Source organism: Diaporthe batatas, assembly GCF_019321695.1.
Source record: "Diaporthe batatas strain CRI 302-4 chromosome Unknown Contig00006, whole genome shotgun sequence".
Lineage (NCBI taxonomy): Eukaryota > Fungi > Ascomycota > Sordariomycetes > Diaporthales > Diaporthaceae > Diaporthe > Diaporthe batatas.
Window position 1 is genome coordinate 2,329,951 of NW_025408553.1, and position 19,949 is coordinate 2,349,899.

The 19,949-nt window shown below is 42.2% G+C and overlaps 5 protein-coding genes across 5 annotated transcripts; 2 read left to right on the plus strand and 3 right to left on the minus strand.

Moving 5' to 3' along the window:
* Positions 1 to 617: 617 nt before the first annotated feature.
* On the minus strand, positions 618 to 2,631 carry KVR01_006477 (uncharacterized protein). Its single transcript, XM_044792426.1, has 3 exons — positions 2,164 to 2,631; positions 1,820 to 2,055; positions 618 to 1,745 (listed from the first exon to the last, which is right to left on the minus strand). The coding sequence occupies exons 1-3, from the start codon at positions 2,425 to 2,427 to the stop codon at positions 1,475 to 1,477; spliced, it is 771 nt and encodes a 256-aa protein (XP_044645280.1). The 5' UTR covers positions 2,428 to 2,631; the 3' UTR covers positions 618 to 1,474.
* Positions 752 to 985, plus strand: KVR01_005742 (uncharacterized protein; the record flags this gene model as incomplete). Its single annotated transcript, XM_044793133.1, has 1 exon — positions 752 to 985. The coding sequence occupies one exon, from the start codon at positions 752 to 754 to the stop codon at positions 983 to 985; it is 234 nt and encodes a 77-aa protein (XP_044644545.1).
* Positions 2,632 to 4,049: 1,418 nt separating the features above from the next.
* KVR01_006090 (uncharacterized protein) lies at positions 4,050 to 5,020 on the minus strand (the record flags this gene model as incomplete). Its single annotated transcript, XM_044793627.1, has 2 exons — positions 4,050 to 4,066; positions 4,090 to 5,020. 2 exons carry the CDS (start codon positions 5,018 to 5,020, stop codon positions 4,050 to 4,052), a joined length of 948 nt encoding a protein of 315 aa, XP_044644893.1.
* Positions 5,021 to 5,465: 445 nt separating this feature from the next.
* KVR01_006150 (uncharacterized protein) lies at positions 5,466 to 7,052 on the plus strand (the record flags this gene model as incomplete). Its single annotated transcript, XM_044783488.1, has 1 exon — positions 5,466 to 7,052. One exon carries the CDS (start codon positions 5,466 to 5,468, stop codon positions 7,050 to 7,052), a length of 1,587 nt encoding a protein of 528 aa, XP_044644953.1.
* Positions 7,053 to 17,998: 10,946 nt separating this feature from the next.
* On the minus strand, positions 17,999 to 19,726 carry KVR01_006362 (uncharacterized protein; the record flags this gene model as incomplete). Its single annotated transcript, XM_044790411.1, has 5 exons — positions 17,999 to 19,041; positions 19,095 to 19,405; positions 19,460 to 19,537; positions 19,599 to 19,642; positions 19,703 to 19,726. 5 exons carry the CDS (start codon positions 19,724 to 19,726, stop codon positions 17,999 to 18,001), a joined length of 1,500 nt encoding a protein of 499 aa, XP_044645165.1.
* Positions 19,727 to 19,949: the final 223 nt, after the last annotated feature.

Genomic DNA, 19,949 nt, shown 5'->3' on the forward strand with positions numbered 1-19,949 from the left:
GCCCGACCGGTGGAGTGATGTCAAGAGCTCCACATTTTGCTCGCCACCTGGGTCCATTGATATCTTTTTTATCAACACTCACAGGGTCCTGTTGCCCACCACGTCAAGCACATTGGCGGGAACGTTCCTGAAAATTCTAGCGCCAAGTTTTCCACCGCAGGGAAATTCACGGCGAGAATTGCCTAAAGCTTGCTTGTCTTCGGGGCAGACAGAGCTTTGAAACGCCTTGCATGTGATTTTCTGGAATCAACCCATCACTACAGCAACCTTAACCCACCTGCACATCAGAATATTGGCCCTATTGACCATTACATAATGGGGGATCTGTCATGGCTTAATTCTTTTGTTCTTGCTCACATAAAAGACCTTTTGATAACATCGTGTTGGGGACAAAGGCCGGCCCAAGGTCGTTCTACAAGTTCCCCGGGATGTGCATAGTGTGCCCACAATGTCATGGTCCACTTACTGATCAGGTAGATACCCATGACTATACAATCGTATTGTCTTGAACAATAGCATTATTATCATTGGAATGCCTAGGCAAAGTCTTAACTATATCGAACAATCTTCTTGTTGCAGACTCACGACGAAAAAGGTTTTATCAGGTAGCAACTATAAAAGCACACAGCATCTTGGGCATTCCCATCCCATTTTCGCTCCTCCTCACCAACCAAAGCACTGGCACTTGGAAATCATCGACAACCTGAACCCAACACCTCTAGCTAACACCAACAGCAAAAGATTTACCACCATGTCTCAGAAAGCCGTCATTGCCGGAATCATCATTGGTGTGGTCTTCTTGCTGCTCTTTGTGGCAAGTGTCATCGCTTACTGCCTTCAGAAGCGTCGGAGCCGCAAGCAGAAACATAGTGACGAGGAGCACGCACTCCAGAGGGTCTTTGGGCCTCAAACGGAACAGGAGGTACGGGCAGCAACGCGGACGTTGACAATGAATGACAAGATTGAGCGCAGGGAATTCCACTGAGGTGCAGAAAGCCATATTTCTGTTGGAAGGAAATGTCTTTTGTCGGTGTTGCAGGTGAGCCCCCACCCCCCAAGTTTTCTTTTGGTTCAGATAACACATGCAGGTCATATGGAAAGTGTCTAGGTAGGTACCATAATACTGAATTGCTGACCCCCCCCTATTCTAATTCTTAAGGCCCATTACAACTGCTGTGAAGACATTATTTGTAAGTACAGGTATTTTTTCTTTTTCATTTTTCAAATACCGGGTTGTGAGCGTTCATCATGTCTGAATGTGCCTCGTAAAATCTTATGTATGGGCATGAGAAACGAAACCATCACTTATCAGTAGAGGGAAGCGGTGCTGCGTTGCAGGATAATATCTGTTCTTTTACCATTGAACACATGCATGAGTCAATTGAGGGCTCAAAATCCAGAAGATTCGCTTCAATCATCTATGACCAGGATACGTCGAGACCAAAACAATCGAGCCGTAAAAAGCAGCAAAAGGTCAAGATTTTGCGTCAGGCGCTAGACGGGTGGCCTCAGGGTAGCTTGGGGGCTCGTCCAGACTTGTGACTGGTTCGACCTCCTCAAGCCCCGAGGACGACTTGTAATTCGGGACAGGCTCAGAAGAGCCATATCCCTCCAAGTCGGGTTGTGGCGCAGGCTGCACAGTTTCGGGCGTTCCGGTCGCTTTCGCCGTCGCCGGGTGGGACCCGATGCCGCAACAGCCACAGCAGGTAGAGCAGCCCACGATGGACATGACACAGTGCAGTATCCTTGAACGTCTGCTGTTAGTCACGATCATAGTGAACGCTCGTAGGATGCTGAGAATGTTTCGTTGCTGACGCACCAGAAAGCCATAATCATCGTGGCGGCGTGGCCCTGGTATTCTCTCCACGGCGTCTCGTAGTCTGGGGACGTGTAGTACTCCGCCATGGCGAAGTTATACCAGCCGGGGATCCCAAGGCCCACGACCAGCAAGTCGAGGAATATCAGACCAAAGTTCAGAGACTTCGGTCCGTGTCTGTGTCTCGGGGTGAGGTACGCGAGGGTCTCCCACACGGCGACTACCAGGGATACGGCGGCCTAGGGACAACAGCAACCGTTATCAGCTCAACTTTGTGTCCAAACACGCGCATGGAACTTAGACGAAAAAAAAAAAAAAAAAGACAAGAAACGGAAAGGGCTTCTCACCATACTCAGCGCCAGCGCGCTCTGACCCAGGGCGTCCTTCTTTGTGGCGTTGGGGTCCTCATCTTCTGGCACGCGGGTCGCCCCCTGCCATGTACGCACATAGTGCACCAGGTATGCGATGAGGGCGATTCCGAAGGCGGCTACGGGGATGCGCAGCACGATGAGCTGCCAGAAGTATCCGTCTCGACGTCGTTGGCGCGGCTTGTTCGAGACATCTGTGGTTTCCGTCGCCGGGGAGTTCGCGTTTCCATCAACACCGCCCATTTTATAGATCTTGGCTGATCGGGCTCTTTGAATCGGCTGCAGCGTACTGCTCGCGGATTTCGAACAAACGGCCGTGCCAGTGGAGGTGGTCTCAACTGTCCTGGTGGCTTTCTTTTGCAGATCAGAGGGTTGAAGAGACGCCGATGGATTACGAAGAGGAGCAGGCTGAAGTGGAGTGCAGCTAGGTGAAGTTATGTAAGGCAGCAGGATAGAATGACGCCCGCATGCCCAGGCGCCGTCTTGATCGTTACGACGACGCACAGGCTGTATCGGGGCATAAGCAGCGCGAAGGATCAAGCGAGTCTTGGCTCAGCCACACCCAGACAGCGGTTCTGCCTGTCTAGCAAATCACCGTCCAAGCTCTGTCATAGCTCACTGCTCTCAGGCCAACACCGGGAATCAGAGGTGGTGTGTGGTACACGAATCACCCTGATTTGGAGCTGGGCATGAGGCCTCATCTGCAGCTTACTCACGCCCGGCCAAGACTCACGTGCGGCCGCGTATGCACGCATCACGATCATTGAACAGTAGGGCCCCAACTTTCCCTGCCGGCTGAGCCTACTAGTAATTCCCTATCAATCCCGGGCTCGAACCCGACGGCGCAGGAAGCTACTCAATTCGTCAGGGCTTAACTGTTTCCGCTTCTATTCCACATACGTCCGGAGCCATACACGGCGCCTACATACACTGGTAAACAATCAAAGACCCAGCATTCAAAAGAAACATACAATCGATTACCACCGTATGAAGGCGCCATGTATATATATCCTCGGACGTATACGGAATAGAAGCGAAACCACATAGAATTATAGTTAGAGTAATAATAGCTTTTATATTTACTTATTTTAAATAACTTAGAAGGCCTAATGTATGTAGTAATTTAGTATTTTTTTATATAACCGATTATGGGCGAAGAAACGACTAATAAGAGGCACCTGGATAATGACTTGCTCCCTTCTTGTCACGGTCCAGTGCTAAAGCCTGTGACTGAGCCTATAAACGACTAGGAATAACCAATTCGACGAATTGGTTATTGTGGCGTTTCGGCCGGGGCGTCTGTTACGATAGTATTTAGCAGGTCCGTCTCACGTCACGTCTCGTCCTCACGAACCCAGGGACGACAAAAACGAGAAGGATGTTCTTTTATCTGGTTCTCGGGTTCCGGAGCGAATAGCTCCAGTCCTCCGGGCCAATCGGGAGTTTATGGGACTCGGAGCACAGATGTTGTGTTTATGCTCACAAACAACAGGTCATTTGACCCCGCAGGCGACGTTGCCTCGCCCATTGGTTATTAGTTATGGATTGGAGGCCAGGGAAGCAAGAGTGGACGTTTGTGCTGTCCGTTACCTCGTGTTTCGCCTCGGCTTCCACGCTATTATCGGAATCTCAGGGCTGGCTTGGCTCTTTAGATCGGCGTATGGAATATGCATTATCTTCGCCCATTTGGACATTGCAACACCCGAGAAGGGCGAGATACAATGGGATGTGGTCCTAGATTCTGCCTGGATGGAAAATGCGTGTTCACGCGGAAAAGTCGGGAATGATAAATTGTGAAAAGAAGTGGCCAATGGGCAATGTGTGTTTAAATTCCTCAAAGTCGGCTGCGCCAGAACCTCCAATACTTATGATACCATGCCTCCTGGTACGTACAGTGCGTCTCACGTCCCTTGTCATCCGTCCATCTGTAGACGCTATCTACAAACATGGCGTTGGGCCAGGCCGGCAGCTGGGCCACGGCTATCGCCTGGCCCTTGAGCCTATAGATCTCCCCCTTGTCGTCTTCGATCTCCATCTCCTGCTTGACGGCCGATCCCAGAACGGGGTGGTAGGCCAAGACCTTCCTCTGGACCCTGACCACGTTGCGCACGTCGTGCTCCCCCCTCACCAGCCAGGCGAACGTCGTCGTAGGCTTGTCCTTTGGCCAGGGGAATATGCTCAGCCAGGCTGGGTTCTGGCCGGGGTCTTCGAATCCGGCCTGGTTGAAGCAGAAGTCCGGCCCGAAGGATATGGGCGACCAGCCATAGGGCGGGGACACGATCTCATCCTCGGTCCTGACCTGCCGGATCGAGCGGTCCCTGGCCGCGTGGCAGTTGACATTGTATGTTCTTCCGTGAATCGTTAGGCTGCCCGTGCACTTCATCAACTGTTCGAGCCCTGTCGGGTTCTGCGACGGGTTCGTATTCTTCTCTTCTCCCGGCATGACGTAGCCTCGTGGAAGCATTGGATGGAGAGCAGTCTGCGTGACATCAAAGTGCGTCTCGCCGTCCTTGCTGCGGTACAACAGGCGAACTTTGTTGCCAGGCTCGAGGAAATCGAACGTCATACCATTGGCGATGTGAATCACATTGCCCTCGACGGTTGGCCAGGGGACAGTGTTGATGATGTTATTGTGCTCGCAGTCCAAGGGCCGCAGGTTGTCCATTCCCTTGAAGACGGACACTCCGGCAAGGCAGGTCTTAAAGTAAGGTTGGGCGCGGACGTAAATGAAGACTCCGATTGTATTCTCCGGGATGCTGAATCCAAAGTAGTGGGTGTGTATTGTGTGCGGGTCCCAGCTCTCGCCTGGACCTGGCTCGGGGAAGATGAGATCCATCTCTGGAGGAAGATACTGTTGTGGTCCTTCCATAGCTTATACAGAGGCTTTGAAACAGATTTTCTTTTGGCTGTGTTTAACTATCTGCCATGTAAAATTGTATCGGACAGTAAGGTCCTTGCTCAAGTAAGGTAAGCACGCAAGGTATAATTGGCCACAGGCGGAGCAAAAGAACATCTGAGATATCTCCGTCTTTTGTAGTTCCTCGACCAGAAACCCGTCTCGACTGGAGATGGGCAAGGATCTGGCATCCGGAACCGGGCTCGGGGGCTGGACAATTCATACATCCGCGGGCAACGTGGGACTCAGCTCCGAGCATACCTAGGCATGGGGCTCTCACATCATTTGCCAAGCGTTAGTATGGATTGATCTGGTCTGACTTCACTTTTAACCTTAACCAATTGAGCAGGACGTAATCTGAAATCACGGCCTCAGGATTGCAATCATGAAAATCAACCCAACCTCGCAATGTCTGTCATTGATAATTCGTTCACTGGACCAGATCATTCTGCCAGAACTGACCTCTAAAGCCGCAACTTCGGCTGGAGCCCAAATCAAGCTCCAATTGGAGGACCTCCTCAAAAGACAGGGAGAAGGAATGATGCTTCTGCGGGACCTCATCGGGAAGGGAAATGAGCTAGCCGCACGAGCATCGACACTGCTGGAGGATCCCTTTATCGCGCACAGGTCGACCCGTATCATCCTTGTCAGCCGACAAGTTGGAGGCTTTGATGTTCTTGCAGAACAACATGCTAAACTCACGGCACTGATCGACGAAGCATGCCGAAGCCTGTGCCGTCTCACATCGACTAGCGCTGAAGCTTCCAAGCTCTTGCAGGAGATGGCCATCTGGGAATGGTCATACTATGATGGGATGGCTGCGGTAAGGCCGAAACTATTCGAGGATAGTGACCCCCTTTCATCCCGGGAGAGAACCCTGCAAGGTCTGCATCGCAACAACGGTCCGCCCTTGAGTGAAGAGTTTCTGGAGGGCTTCCTCACGCAGCGCCATGGTCCGACAAAGGTCAGGTCTCTCGGCTTCTTACCGGGTGGTTTTGGGAAGCAGACATACTTCAGCACCGTAACTTGGCAAGACGGCCGGACCGAAGAACTCGTCATCAGGAAGATGGATCCGGTCCCTATTATGCTGCATCGGCAGTTCCTGCTGGACAGAGAGTTTGATCTGGTTAGTCTTGTACACAAGACAGGTTTCATCTGCCCACAGCCTATGGATCTAGGATGGGACGTTCCCGGTGTGGACGGCAACTTCTACACCATGAAGCGCATGCGCGGGGAGATCCCAGGAAGCTTTCTCGAGGGGAATAAGGAGGCCATTCCAGAGTCACTGCTGTTGCACTGCGCCGAGCTTCTTGCTCAGCTGCACAAGACGCCCCTGAAACCATTCCAGGATCACATAGAGAGATTCGACGGCCCAGGCGCGACCAATGACACGATCGAACAACGAATGCGCAGGCATCTCGGCAGCTGGGACAAGTACCGCGCAGAAACTGAGCTCCTCCCGTCGCCCTTCCAGACTTTCGTGTTCGACTGGCTGCGGCGCAATGTACCGCGTGACACGCGGTGGCCGGTCCTGCTCCACGGGGACTTTGGCATACACAATATGCTCTCTGTGGGCGACCGCATCACGGCCGTGTTGGACTGGGAATGCTCCGACTTTGGGGCCCCGGAGCAGGACCTGGAGTGGATTCGGCCCAGCGTCTCGGAGCACATGGACTGGGCCAGGTTCCTCGCGCACTACCACGCGTGCGGCGGGCAGGAGGTGCGCGAGGACGTGAGGGCCTTCTACGGCATGTGGGGGATGGCGCGGCCCTTCCTGTCCCTTGGGAGGGCAACTCGGAACCTCCAGACAGGCGCGAATAAGGACATTCGATATGTCATGTGTGAATTGGGCTTCACTGGTGCCTTTTTCAAGATGATGCTGGGCGTGATTGCACCCAAAGAGGAACAGGAGGAAACGCCAGTAAACAGAACCCCAAAGGGAGCTGGCAATGGCGCGCAAGCCAAGCTATGATATCTGTGATGCGGTCTGGGTAGCCGCTTCCTGAGTGGCACCCTGTAGTGAAATATATTTACAAGTGAATCAAGATGCTCTGAATGATCGGACGATAATCTGTGACTCGGGTGCTCGCTGGGTACTTAACTGCTATATTTCTAGCACGTCCGACTTCATCCATGGATACGTTCTTTAACCAACTTTCCGAGACTCAGATCCGGCAGTGCATCTGGACATCCACAAATAACGAGTCAGCTCGTCCTTAAACACCATGTCTCAAGACCTTAGCAATCAAAGATCGTCCGTGGATCTACGGAAGCTTGATCGCCCCGACACGCGCCCGCTGCTACATCCCAGCTGGACACCAGAGGCAGAACCTCGTCAGTACATGCGTTTGCGCTGCATCTATCTCCAAAGCCCTTCGACCAACACGAATACTCCAAGCATCCGACGTAGTGATATTGAAGACTTGAGGAGGATCTGGTTGAGCAAAAGATATGGCCACAATTCAAAATCGAGGTTGCTGCGTGGGCACTGGAGGATTGGCAGGGAGCAACAGTTTGGCGACAGGGTCACCTGCCCCCTTCTCCAATACAGATCTGCTGCAGTTTGTCTGGTATGTGAATGGGGACCTGTTGTGTAAGTGGACGCTGATGCCTTTAGCTGGTGTGCTACAACTTGAACTAATCGTGACAAAGAATCAAACCCGCTGATATTTACGATATCCTCGGCTTGTGCCTGCAGCAAATCCAGGGCCCACAGATGCCAAACTGTAGGGGGAGCTTGGAATTCGAATCGCTGGGTCTACGGCTGCAGTGGCTTCTTCTTCCTGTCGAATTGGTATCAGCCAGAGGCCTGCGGGTCCAAGTCGAACATCTCGAGGCGCTCATGGCTCGAAATTGGCAGCAAAAATGTGAAGTGACCCAGATTCAGATTCTGGCTGAATTCGAACGCCGGATGAGACCAGGACATTTACGAAGGTTCATGAATCTTCTACTTGAGTATGGAGTCGATTGGGAACAGACATTCAATGACCCAGACTTTGACGAAAATCCACCTGATGGCTATGAAGCGTTGCTCGATGAAGAACTGAAGATGCTGCTCAGCCTTGCCTCGGATGGAACTACTAGACGATGTCCCCTTCCTCTCAGGATTGATCAATGAGAGGCTTCAGAAACAGACAGTACTGGATTGGAAGGAGGTGAGACAATTGAACCTACTAACTGCTAGTATAATAGACTGCTCTTCTAAAAGACCGTTCTGGTGCAGACCGTAGGGGGTGCCTCATTCTGGTAAATCAGCTTACAAAAGCAGGCCGAACGTGTGCTTACCCTGAATGTTTGCCCTAGCCTTGTATAGGTAGTCCTTCTTTTAGACAATACACACTAAATACAACTTTACTTAACTACACTCTAATAACTCCTAAACTTCATTTTATCCCTTATTATACTTTATTATACTTTATTATACTTTATTATACTTTATTATACTTTATTAATTATATATAATAATAAAATTAATATACTTTTTTATTATTTTATTATAAATTATTTTAAAATTATTTTTTAAAAGTTTTAATATTTTATTATAAAAGTATTAAAAATAATATATTAAAAATTATTATTATATTTTAAAAATATTTTATTATATAAAATTAATAAATTTAATAAAATAATAAATTTAAAAGAATTATATTTTATAAAGAAATATATTTAAAATAAATATAATTATTTTATTTTATTTTATTTTATTTTTAAAATATAATATTTATAATAATTATTATATAAATAAAGAATAAAGAATTTTATTATATAATATAAAGTTATTAAATTAAAAATTATAATAAATATTTTATTAAATAAATATTATAATAATTATTTAAAAATATAATAAATTTAAAATATAATTTATAAAATAATTTTAAAAATATAATAAGTTTATTTTTTAAGTTTATATTTTATTATTATTAATAATAAATTTCTTAATAATATAAAAATATATAAAGAAAGAAGTATTTAAAATTCTTTTATAAAAGGATTATAAGAATATATATAAAGTTATTAAAACTTTTATATAAACTTTAAAAAATAATTAAATAAAAGATACTTATATAATATAAAGGAAAAGTATAATATAATTAAAGTTATATTATATTTATATACTTTAATTTAAAAGAATATTAAAGAATACCTACCTTTAATAAGTATATATCTATTATAAGTATCCTATAGTTATTATATAAGCACGGGCTGTTTACTATTATAAAAGTTTAGGGAGTGAATTTTCAAGCTAACTATTTATCTCTCCTAGAATCTACATAAAGTGATTGGTATTAAGTGTATTCTACGTATTATTAGTGCATTTAAATGACAAATGATACCCATTATGTTGTGTATTTGCAATATTTTATTGCTCATGGGCCAAAATTGGAAGCGGTCCCAAGTAGGGTGGATGTTCATCTACCGAGGCAGTGTCCATACTGTGATACATGTGTACAAGTGAGGTGATACTTGGTCCAATGGATGTACTGATTCATCTTCACTGACGTAGCTTGAGTTTGTTTCCTCCCTCTTCAATCTCCAGGTGCCTCCCCCCGCGCCGACCTCTTCCATTTGACCCTTCCATAACGTCCGTCAAAGGCTGTCGGCCTTCTTTCCTAGGATGGACTCAACGGGCCGAGCTCAAGATAGTCATGGAGGAGCTTCTTCCGAATATGTGCCTCAATTACAAGCCAAAAGCTCCGCAGGCGGAGTTGGGAGCCACCTGTCTCAACGCCGATCACACAATCTAATCATTCCCACCAGTAAATCCCCTGGATGCGGACTCTGTCGAATTGAACAAGACTGGGTCGAGTTCCCGAGCCTATTAAACCTGGAGGACCTCTTCAATGGAGAACCAGATTGCTATTGGTATCATTTATTCATACGGGCTGTACGCAAATGCGCTCCGTCCCTACTACAAGACACATGTGTGTTCCGAGACATAGGATGCTCTTGGGAGTCATATGAGAGTCAGCTTCATTTGTCTCATTTACGGCCAGGTGGCCACGCTCAGATCTTCCTGCGAATCCAATTGTTTTGCGTTGAAGGTACGTCCAACCGTTCTTTTGCGACTTGCGTAGATTGAACGCTCCTGAAAACATCTTACCGAGGTACCTGTACCCTTTTTGTTTCAACAATCAGACTAGAAGGAGCCCCTGCGTCGAACATCCACACTAACTTGTGTATCTGAATAGGAGAGGAGGAACTCATTCATCCGCTGACTCAGCATCCTCGACAATCAGATTCTTTGAAGAGCCCGCCTTCAAAATGGGCAGACTTCCACCACAAAAAAGGAAATGATGGCTCGCATAAAAACATTGAACAGGCCATAAATTGGTTCAAGATGTGCAAAGAAGATCACCCCCATTGTCGTCCAAAGGTTCCAGACTTTCTGCCATCAAGGCTACTAGATATTGGCGGTCTCTGTGATGAATCTCACAGCGTCTCGAACATCCGTTTAGTAGACACGGAAACTCTAAACAGGAAGAAGACGATTGAGTATGCCTGTCTGAGCCACTGCTGGGGAGGTGTCGAGCCAGTGTGTATCTCAACGACAGAGACAATCAACGATAACAAGAACAACATACCTTGGTCAAGGGTTCCCAGAACCTTTCAAGATGTCATAAAAGTTGTGAGAGATCTTGGATTACAATATCTGTAAGCAATGCTTTGTTCTTAAGTCTACAGGAAACAGATAAGTCAGGTTGTGTTAATTCACCCACCCCTGTATGGTCTCGAGATTTTGCGCGAGCCCCACAGACCCCACGAGACATTGTGCTGGTTGTCATCTTAACAAATCCACTTCCCCCTTATGGAGGGATCATTGCCTAGCAAGTTCCACAGAAGGGGAGGACGGAGCCCATATGGAGAAATTACGCGCCATGTCAACAAAAGCAATGTCTCAAAGAGTCTTAAAGTATTATAGATCCACTAATTATGCTTGTTCCAGGTGGATTGATAGCCTCTGTATTATCCAAGGCAGAAGTACAGAAGCCGTGAAAGACTGGCTGAAAGAGGCAGCCCTCATGGCAAAGATATACTGCAACTCTACAATCACAATAGCAGCAGTAAGCTCCGTCAACTGCTACGCTGGCCTTTATCGCACCGATACGTCACGCTTCCATGCGGTTGAGCTTACTCTTATTGATTCCCCTGATATGAACTACCGTAAGTGCTGGCACAGGGAACACACTGACACCGCGCAGCTCACGGGCACACCTTTTGAGCGAGTCATTGCTCAGATCCGCGGGACGGAATGGTATGGTAAAAATGACGCTTTGACGATGTGGGATGCAGTACCACCCCTTGCTAGTCGAGCTTGGTTTTTCCAGGAGTGGCAACTTTCCTCGAGGATCCTGCACTTTGACCTTGGAGAAATTGTATGGCAATGCCACCGTGGATACATAAGCCAGTCACACGCGGCCATTAGCCAGAGCTTCCAACGTACCCAGACATTAATACCGAACTGGCATGAAACGGTCAAGAGATATTCCAAGCTGGACCTCACCTTTCATCGGGACAAACTTCAAGCACTCTCAGGTGTGGTGAAGCGCACATGGCAATACAAGCGAGGTTATACTTATGCAGCGGGGCTCTGGCACGAGTCCATGCCATGGGATTTGGCCTGGATTATCGAAAGTCACAGGAGATCGCCTAAACCTGAAGAATTTGCGGCACCATCATGGTCATGGGCGTCAGTTCAAGATCAGGTGAATTACGAGTGGCATTGGGACAGCAAGGAATACAAGCTAAACTGCGTCTTCCAAGACTTCCAATGCGTTCCTCAAGGAGAGGATCCTACCGGAGCTTTGAACTCTGCGAGTCTGACCATCATGGGCTTGATGTGTCCTTGTGAACTCTATTACGGCGATACACTTCCCACATTTGACTGCGTGGAAGGAGTTTATCGTGTCCTCTTGTACGACTCTGATGGGAACAGCAAGGATTGGGTCGAGTTTTTCAGTCCTGACTATGCCCTTCACAAACCTGGAAATGGTTATATCGCACCAAACACCCGCCTGCAGTGTTTGTGGATCCTCGTCCTCGACATCATAATCGACTGGGCATGGATTGGTCTTGTGCTTTCATCCTCGAAACAAGTGGCCGGTGCGTATGAGAGAATTGGACTAGTGCACGCCAGAGGTGTAAAGGAAAACGAGTGTCTCAAGTCCATAGTTGTCATTGTCTAAATTGGTGACGGGATTTATTGGGGCGTCTGAGAAGGTGGGATTGAGACTGTGATCAAGAACGAGCGAAGTTTGAGTCATGGATTGGCAGAGGGATAGCCACATCGGCGGCTTTGGGGTCCATTTCGACAAGTCGGGCGACGAAAGCTGTCACGTACGTAACTAACTAGTTCTAACCGAGTCACGACACTCTTTCCGTCCCAAAAACAGAAATCCGTCCTAAGATTAGTTAGCCGGGTTCTCACTTTTCACCGGTAGATATGCATAACTGCCCAGTATGCATTCACTGCTAACACTTAAAGTGTGACTGGCAGACTTTACTGTGAGTGGCGTTGGTGTGAGTAACCAAGGGCAAGAGCTGATGAAAGGTCCCATCTTTGTTACTGTGTTACCGTTCATGGGCATTACGAGAGGTCTACCCGTGGGTTCGCTCTCGCTCCGAGGAACCCACTACTAGCGCAGTGGGTACTAAAACCCCTATATAGCCAAAACCCCTATATATTTAAAAATTTTAACTTTTAATATAAAAATATATTAAAAGTTGAATTTCAACTATAAAATCTATTACTTATAATTATATATTTAAATATACTATATTAATAGTTCTATTTAAATAACTAGAAGTTATTTTTATATATTTTTAACTTTAAAATTAGTTATTTATAATATTTATTAGTTTTAATATATAAATTTATACTCTATATTAACTATTATTAAAATATATTTTATTAGCTACTTTAAGTTAATATAGGTAGTTTAGTTATTATTAAGGTAGTCTTTAAGTATTTATAACTTTATTAGAGTAAAAATAAGGTTAAAAAAGTAAAAATACTTTATATTACTTAAAAATATTATATTTTTATTAAATATATACTTAGAGCTATTTTATATATTCCTAATCTTAAGTTAAAAAGTTATAAAGGACCTTTATATAAACCTTTTATTAAAATCTATTAATCTTTTTTAACCCTTAATATATATATTTAATTATATAATATAATAGAATACTTAATATTATTATTATAATTTAATAATTACTTATATACTTTATTATTATAAAAGGAGAATATTATAATTTAATATATCTAGTTTTTTATAATAATAGTTTTAACCTAATAGTATTTATAGTTATTAAGTAAGTTAACTTTTTTATAATTTAAAAGTAATTATTTATTAAAAATATTTATTTCTTTTTTACTTTTTTAATATTTAAAATTATAAAAGTTTATATTAAGTTTATTAAGTTAACTTATAAAAGCTATAAAATCTTACTTAATAATATAAACTTTTTTTAATTATATTAAATAGGCTAAATTTATATATTAATTTATTTCTTAAATATTTAAAATAATAATAAATATAATAATATAATAAAAGTTTTAAAAATATTTAATTATTATTATTATTTATATTTAATTAACTATAAGTTTTAAAATTAATAATCTAAATAATTATAAATTAATAACCTTAATAAACTATAATAATACTATTAGTAAAACTATATTTATATATTATATATTTAAAGTTTAACTTAATTATAACTTTATTAAAATATAAGATTTATATAAGAATATTATATTTAATTAATTAAAAATAAAGTTTTTAAATAATAATATTATATTTAATTAACTTTACTATTTTAACTATTATTTCTTTAAATATTATATATACTTTAAATAATATAAAATTATTTTTAAAAATAATTTAAAGTTAACTACTTTATTTATTTTAATTAAAAGAATAATAAAACCTATTAAAAATAGTTAATAAAAGTAAACTTTTAATAACTTTATTTAATAAATACTCTTTTAATAGTTTTATTATTTATTATAATATAAATATAGTTATATATACTTATAGGTTTAATATCCTTTTATTTTCTTATTATTATATTTAATATATAAATTATAATCTATAAATATAAGTATTTTTAATATTTAAAAGGAAGTATTAAAATATACTATAAAATATAATATATAAAAATTAATATATAATATTATAAAAAACTTTATTTATAAAGTACTTAATCTAATAGTTAAGTTAATTTTAAATTTAACTATATAATATATAGCTTTAAAAGGATTAATTTCTAGTTATTTTAATAAAAGGTTATAATTAAAAGTTATTAATTAATAATAAAAGTTCTTTATATTAAAATACTTAAACTTATTATTTAATTAATTAAAAGTATATAAAAGATAAAAGTTTATATATTATAATATATAATTATATATTATAACTATTCTTTTAATAATAATACTTAAAAGAAACTATTAGTTACCTTATTAATAATATTAAAATTTATTATTTGTAAAATTAACTTATATAGTTTAATATTAGTTAAATAACTACCTTTAAATATTATTATAATAAATAAAAATTTATTTAAAAGAAATATAAATTAAAAGGAAATATTATTATATTAATTTAATATAATAAACTTATTATTAAAATAGTATTAACTAAATAAGAGAAGAATATTTAATAAATTAAATATTAATTAAAAATTATTAATTAAATATATATTTAAAAATAAAGCTAAATTAATATATATTTAAATTATATTTAAAATTTATATAAATTAATAAAAGTAGTTAAATATAAATATAATAGAAAGTTAATTATAAGAAAAAATAGCTTAAAATTAATTACTTTATAAAATAATAAAATAATTAAGATTAATTAATTTAATAAAAACTTTATAAAACTATTTTTAATAATTAAAAGTAATTTTAATTATAAATATTTATTTAACTTAAAGATATACCTTTATATTTAAATAGTATAAATAAATTAAAGCTTTTAAGTAATAATTATATTTTATTAGACTATAATAAAGAAATTAAATTACCTTATTTTATTATTAATTTAAATTAACTATTAATTTAATAAAATTTAAAGTTAATAAATAGTTTTTATATTAAGTAAGAGGAAATATTTTAAATATTTTATTTATAAAATAATTTAGTTAAATTTAATTATAATAATAACTTTAATAATAATATATTTAATCTAATAGAAAAAGTAAGGTTATTAAAAGTATAAACTATTATTTAGATATACTAATAGATTAATCTAATATACCTTTATTATTATTACTTATATAGGTTTATTAAAGTTTTTAAAGTATATAAATAAAATAATAATTAATAATCCTTTAATTTAATTAGTAAAATACTTATACTTAGTTTAATTATTATTTTATAATTTATATACTTTACAAAAAGTTATTAATTTAATCTTAATAGGAATTATATATTTTTTTATTTAATTTTAAATTAAAATAATTAATATAGTCTTTTTTTTACTAAATTAGGTATATATAATTTTATTATAGTATAGGTAGTAAATTATTATTAAAAAAGTCTAGCTTTTAGTATATTTTTATATTAAAAGTTAGATTTTTTAAATATATAGGGGTTTTGGTTGTGTGGGGGTTTTGGCACCCCCTACGCCGGTAGGCGTAGGGGGCAACCGAAGGTCTGACCCCCGGGTACCTTGGATGTGCCTGCTTCTCAATCTCCTCTTCTATGGCGCTGCTGGGAGGATATGGTCTCGGCTGGCCTTGTCTGTGGCTGCCCAGGTGGTCTTTCACGTAGCTTCTCACCGTCTATTTATGCGCTGTTTAGCGCAGGTACCTCTTCTTTTCCACTGCTCAAGTGGGAGCCTCCTAGTTCTCGAGACTGAACGGCGAAAGAAATCCACCCAGGAACCTGACGATTCCTGCCGGCAAATCCTAGGCGTTCTCTGCCCAGACGACCACAAGCCGCGGCGAGGAGGGCAATTGTGACGGTACGGGCTTATATACTACTAGGTAACTAATTGGTCGAATTGTATACTATGGTATTTCGGCCGGGACGTGGCCGGGACGTCTGTTACGTAGCAGTTGACAGGTGCGTCTCAGCAGGCAAACTTGCACAAATACAGAAAGAACAGCGGCAGCCATTAGACGGGTCGCTGGAATCTATCATGATTTATGAATCAATCTACATTAGTATTTTATATTAAGTAATGCTTTTTAAGGCTGTTATTTATTTATTATTCTTTAAAAAGAAGATAATAATTATAAAAGTTTATATATATATTCTTAATTTAAGAATAAAATAAAATTAAAGATATTATTAACTATATATATAGTATTATATAAAATAATAAAAGTTAATATATTAATATTTAAAACTTATATATTATTTTAATTATTTAAATAATTAAAGTATAAAATTAAAATATTTATTATTTTAATAAATATTTTTTTTTATAATCTTAAAAAGTATAAAAAAGTAAATTAAATTTTTAAGAATTTAAATTAAATTTATTAACCTTACTTATAATTTTTTATTATACTTTATATTATAAAACTTAACTTTTTTACTTTAATTAACTTTATTTTAAAAGAAGTCTTATATAAGATACTTTATATTATAAGAGGGGAAATAGAGATAATATAACTATCCTTAATATATTAATTTAGATTAAGATGGCGCTACCTTTTATATAAGGGGAAAGGTTTGAAGGGATTGTAGGGGGAAGGTTTAGGTCTTAGAGGGTGTGGGTAAATGGGCCACACTAGATGACGAAGCAGGCAGGCAGCTAGTGGGGCCCCCAGTCACCCACGCACACACACTCACACTTCTTAGTTACTAGAGGGTTTTTAACTTCTAAATGGGTGCGCGAATCTCCTCTCTCTTATTTAGTTATCTTATCTAGTTATAAGCAAACCATTGTTTATAACATGATTAATTGAACCGCAATGTATCTAGATAGTATAATTAGAAAAGACAGACTTATCTCGGCGGTTCGCCTTGAAGCCGAGAGAGCCCTCACATTAGCCGCGTTGGCAGTGCAAAATTCGATGCCAAGACGGTCGCGAGGGAACTTTTGCCACTCATCGCCACCTTCTCTTAGAATTTAAGCAGCAGCTAAATAACATCAGTATTTTAGGACAGAAGCGAGGTGTTTAGATACTATGAATACTTCCGCGGTGTTATCCTTGGAAATAAGCCACTCATCGAAACCAGTCAAGTTGGCTTGGAGATGTGGAGATGTGCATAGTTTGCGTCATAAAACGTAGTTTGAAAAAGAATGGAGAATGGAATGGACTGAAGGAACAGGGTTGCCATACCCAAGAAGCTGTGGCTGAGTCACAGACTCGTCTGATGCCTTCCAGCGGTCTAAGTCCATCCATCAGAGTGGCTCTCGGATCTTGCTCCCAACAGGAAGGATAACATCCTTGGGGTTAAACTAGGTAGATAAGTTATTTTTTTTAAGAAAAAAGTCTCGCATTAGTTTATATTTAATTCAACTTAAGTAGTAGGTATTAAGGTGCGGTCCAGACATTCGAGTTCTGCAACACCTTTTGAGGCTCAGTCTGGCCATTTGCACCACACGAAATCCACATGCTTACCTAGATATGGAGTTGAGATGGTCTTATGTAATATGAGGTACGCGAATAGCCGATGTTGGCGACGGCGAATCATTCTGGAGCGCAATGGTTCGGCAAAATCATCGATCAAATCTGAAACTATTCCAGAGGACGGGTTCCTAACCATATAATATGGCGAAGAGCTTGGGATGAGCGGTATGACTTGGTCACCACTCGCATCACGCTCCTTTCAGTCGTCGCTGGTCAGTTTCAACACCAGGAATTCCTGGCAAATTCTTTCATAAATCGCTGCCCTGCTATTTATCCTCCGATATTAACAGGTCATGGGCTAGCTATTTGGGCATATTGGACTGGCTAGTATTCAGCCTCAACGACATCGCCCTTCTCCCTCCTCACTTCACTGACCCGGGCGTCCAGCTCGCTCTGGATCCGTTTCCTCGACTGCCCAGCCACGAACCACGAGCTCGATGAGAACAAGGCGTTCATCTCCTCCAGGGGCAGCTTCTTGGTCTCAGGCATGAAAGCCCAGAAGAAGATGGCGTTTGTGAAGTTGCACACCACAAAGATGAGGAAGTACCTCCAGCCGATGTTAGCAATAGCGGGAGCGGTGATCTGCCCGATCATGGTGTTGAAGGCGAACGAGGTCATGACGCCGATGGAGATGCCCTTGGACCGCGTCTTGGTGTCGAAGACCTCGGCGGGGATGATCCACGACAGCGAGCCGCAGGTGAAGGAGAAGCTGACCTGGTAGAACCAGTTGGTGACGATGAAGACCCAGGCGAGCGCGCTCTGGCCCGAGGGCGAGGCGCCGGGGAAGCTCGCGATGGCGGCGGTGACGATGACGAAGCAGACGCAGTTGACCCCGTTGCCGATGATCAGGGGCCAGCGGCGGCCGAGCCTGTCGATGAAGAGGATCGTGCAGAGCTGCGCGATGACGGAGAGCACGTTGCTGATGGCCTGGTACTTGAGCGAGTCTGTCGTCCCGATGTTGACCTGCTTGTAGATGTCGGGCGTGAAGTACTGGATCGCAGAGACGCCCGTCATCTGCACCGATGCCTGCAGGGCGACCATGAGTAGGAGCCGGCGGAAGCTCGACCGGTCGGTAAAGAGGTCGCGGTAGCCCTTGGCCTCGTTCTCGTGCTCGTGCGTGATGGCGGCTTGGATCTGGGCGAACTCGGCCTGCACCCATACGTCGTTCTCATCGCCGTTGGCGTGGAGCCTCGCCAGAGTCTTCAGCCCTTCCTGTTCCTTGCCGTGGTCGATCAACCAACGAGGTGACTCCGGGAAGAGGAGAATCATGAGCGCAAGGATGCCCGCCGGGATGATCTGAAGACCAAGGGGGATGCGCCACTGTTGGTTCGTTTTGTAGTGCAGGTTGGTGCCGTATACCGTCCATGCTTCGCGATGTCAGTCGTGAACCCCTTTCAAGCGTCTCAATAGGTGTACTTACTCGCAACCACAGCCCCTATTCCCAGCATAAATTGCTGCAGACCGGTGACCCGGCCTCGAATGGAAGGGTGAGAAATTTCGGCCTGGTACATTGGCACGATCATGACCAAGAAACCAACGCCAAGACCTCCGACAGCGCGACCCGCGTAGAAGAAGTTCAAGTGCTGGCCCGCGGCTTGCAGGGCACCTCCGAGGCAGAAAATGAGGGCACCGATCATGATAGTCAGCCTCCGGCCGAGCAAGTCACCGCAAGGCCCTGCAAGAGCGGCCCCGAAGAAACCGCCACCGGTGAACAGAGACACCACAGCACCACTGCGTATTTCCTCGTCAGCTTGGCCGGCATGCGTGCAGGGGCGTTTCACCTACACTTGGTCCTTGTTGGGGTTGAACGATGCGACGAAAGAGTCCGAGGCAACACTGCCTCCGATAACACCGAGATCATATCTGGTTCGGTTTTAGCTGTGCTCTGGCGGGGTCTCGATGATGTTCGTAGAGAATCGCATACCCATAGTTGAACGACCCCAACGAGGCGAACACGCCCACCAAGAACTGTTTCGGCTGTTAGCTTTGCGGCACAGCAGACCCATGCAGCACCTGGCGCGAACATACCTGGTACACCCTCGGGGAAATCATGGTCGCGGGATATCAGCGCGTCTCACAGGGAAGAGACTTTGTCTGTCGAAGCCAGGAGCAAGCAAGCAGTGACAATGCAGAGACCTGTTCAAGGGGAAAACATAAAGTCTTATACATCTGCACGACAAGGGGATCGCGTCGCCAGACAACCCTGCCAAGCACGTGGCAGAGTTCTATGCGCAGCCCGAGGTTAAGGCGTAAGATGAGTTCTCGCTCGGTGTTA

What these genes read in the sequence shown, in the direction of transcription:
- KVR01_006477 (XM_044792426.1), bottom strand. Translation starts at nt 2,427, where the DNA reads ATGGGCGGTGTTGATGGAAACGCGAACTCCCCGGCGACGGAAACCACA. An exon ending in GCGCGCTGGCGCTGAGTATG is followed by an intron (nt 2,056 to 2,163) that starts GTGAGAAGCCCT and finishes TGTTGTCCCTAG; the next exon opens with GCCGCCGTATCCCTGGTAGT. An exon ending in ACGATGATTATGGCTTTCTG is followed by an intron (nt 1,746 to 1,819) that starts GTGCGTCAGCAA and finishes CAGACGTTCAAG; the next exon opens with GATACTGCACTGTGTCATGT.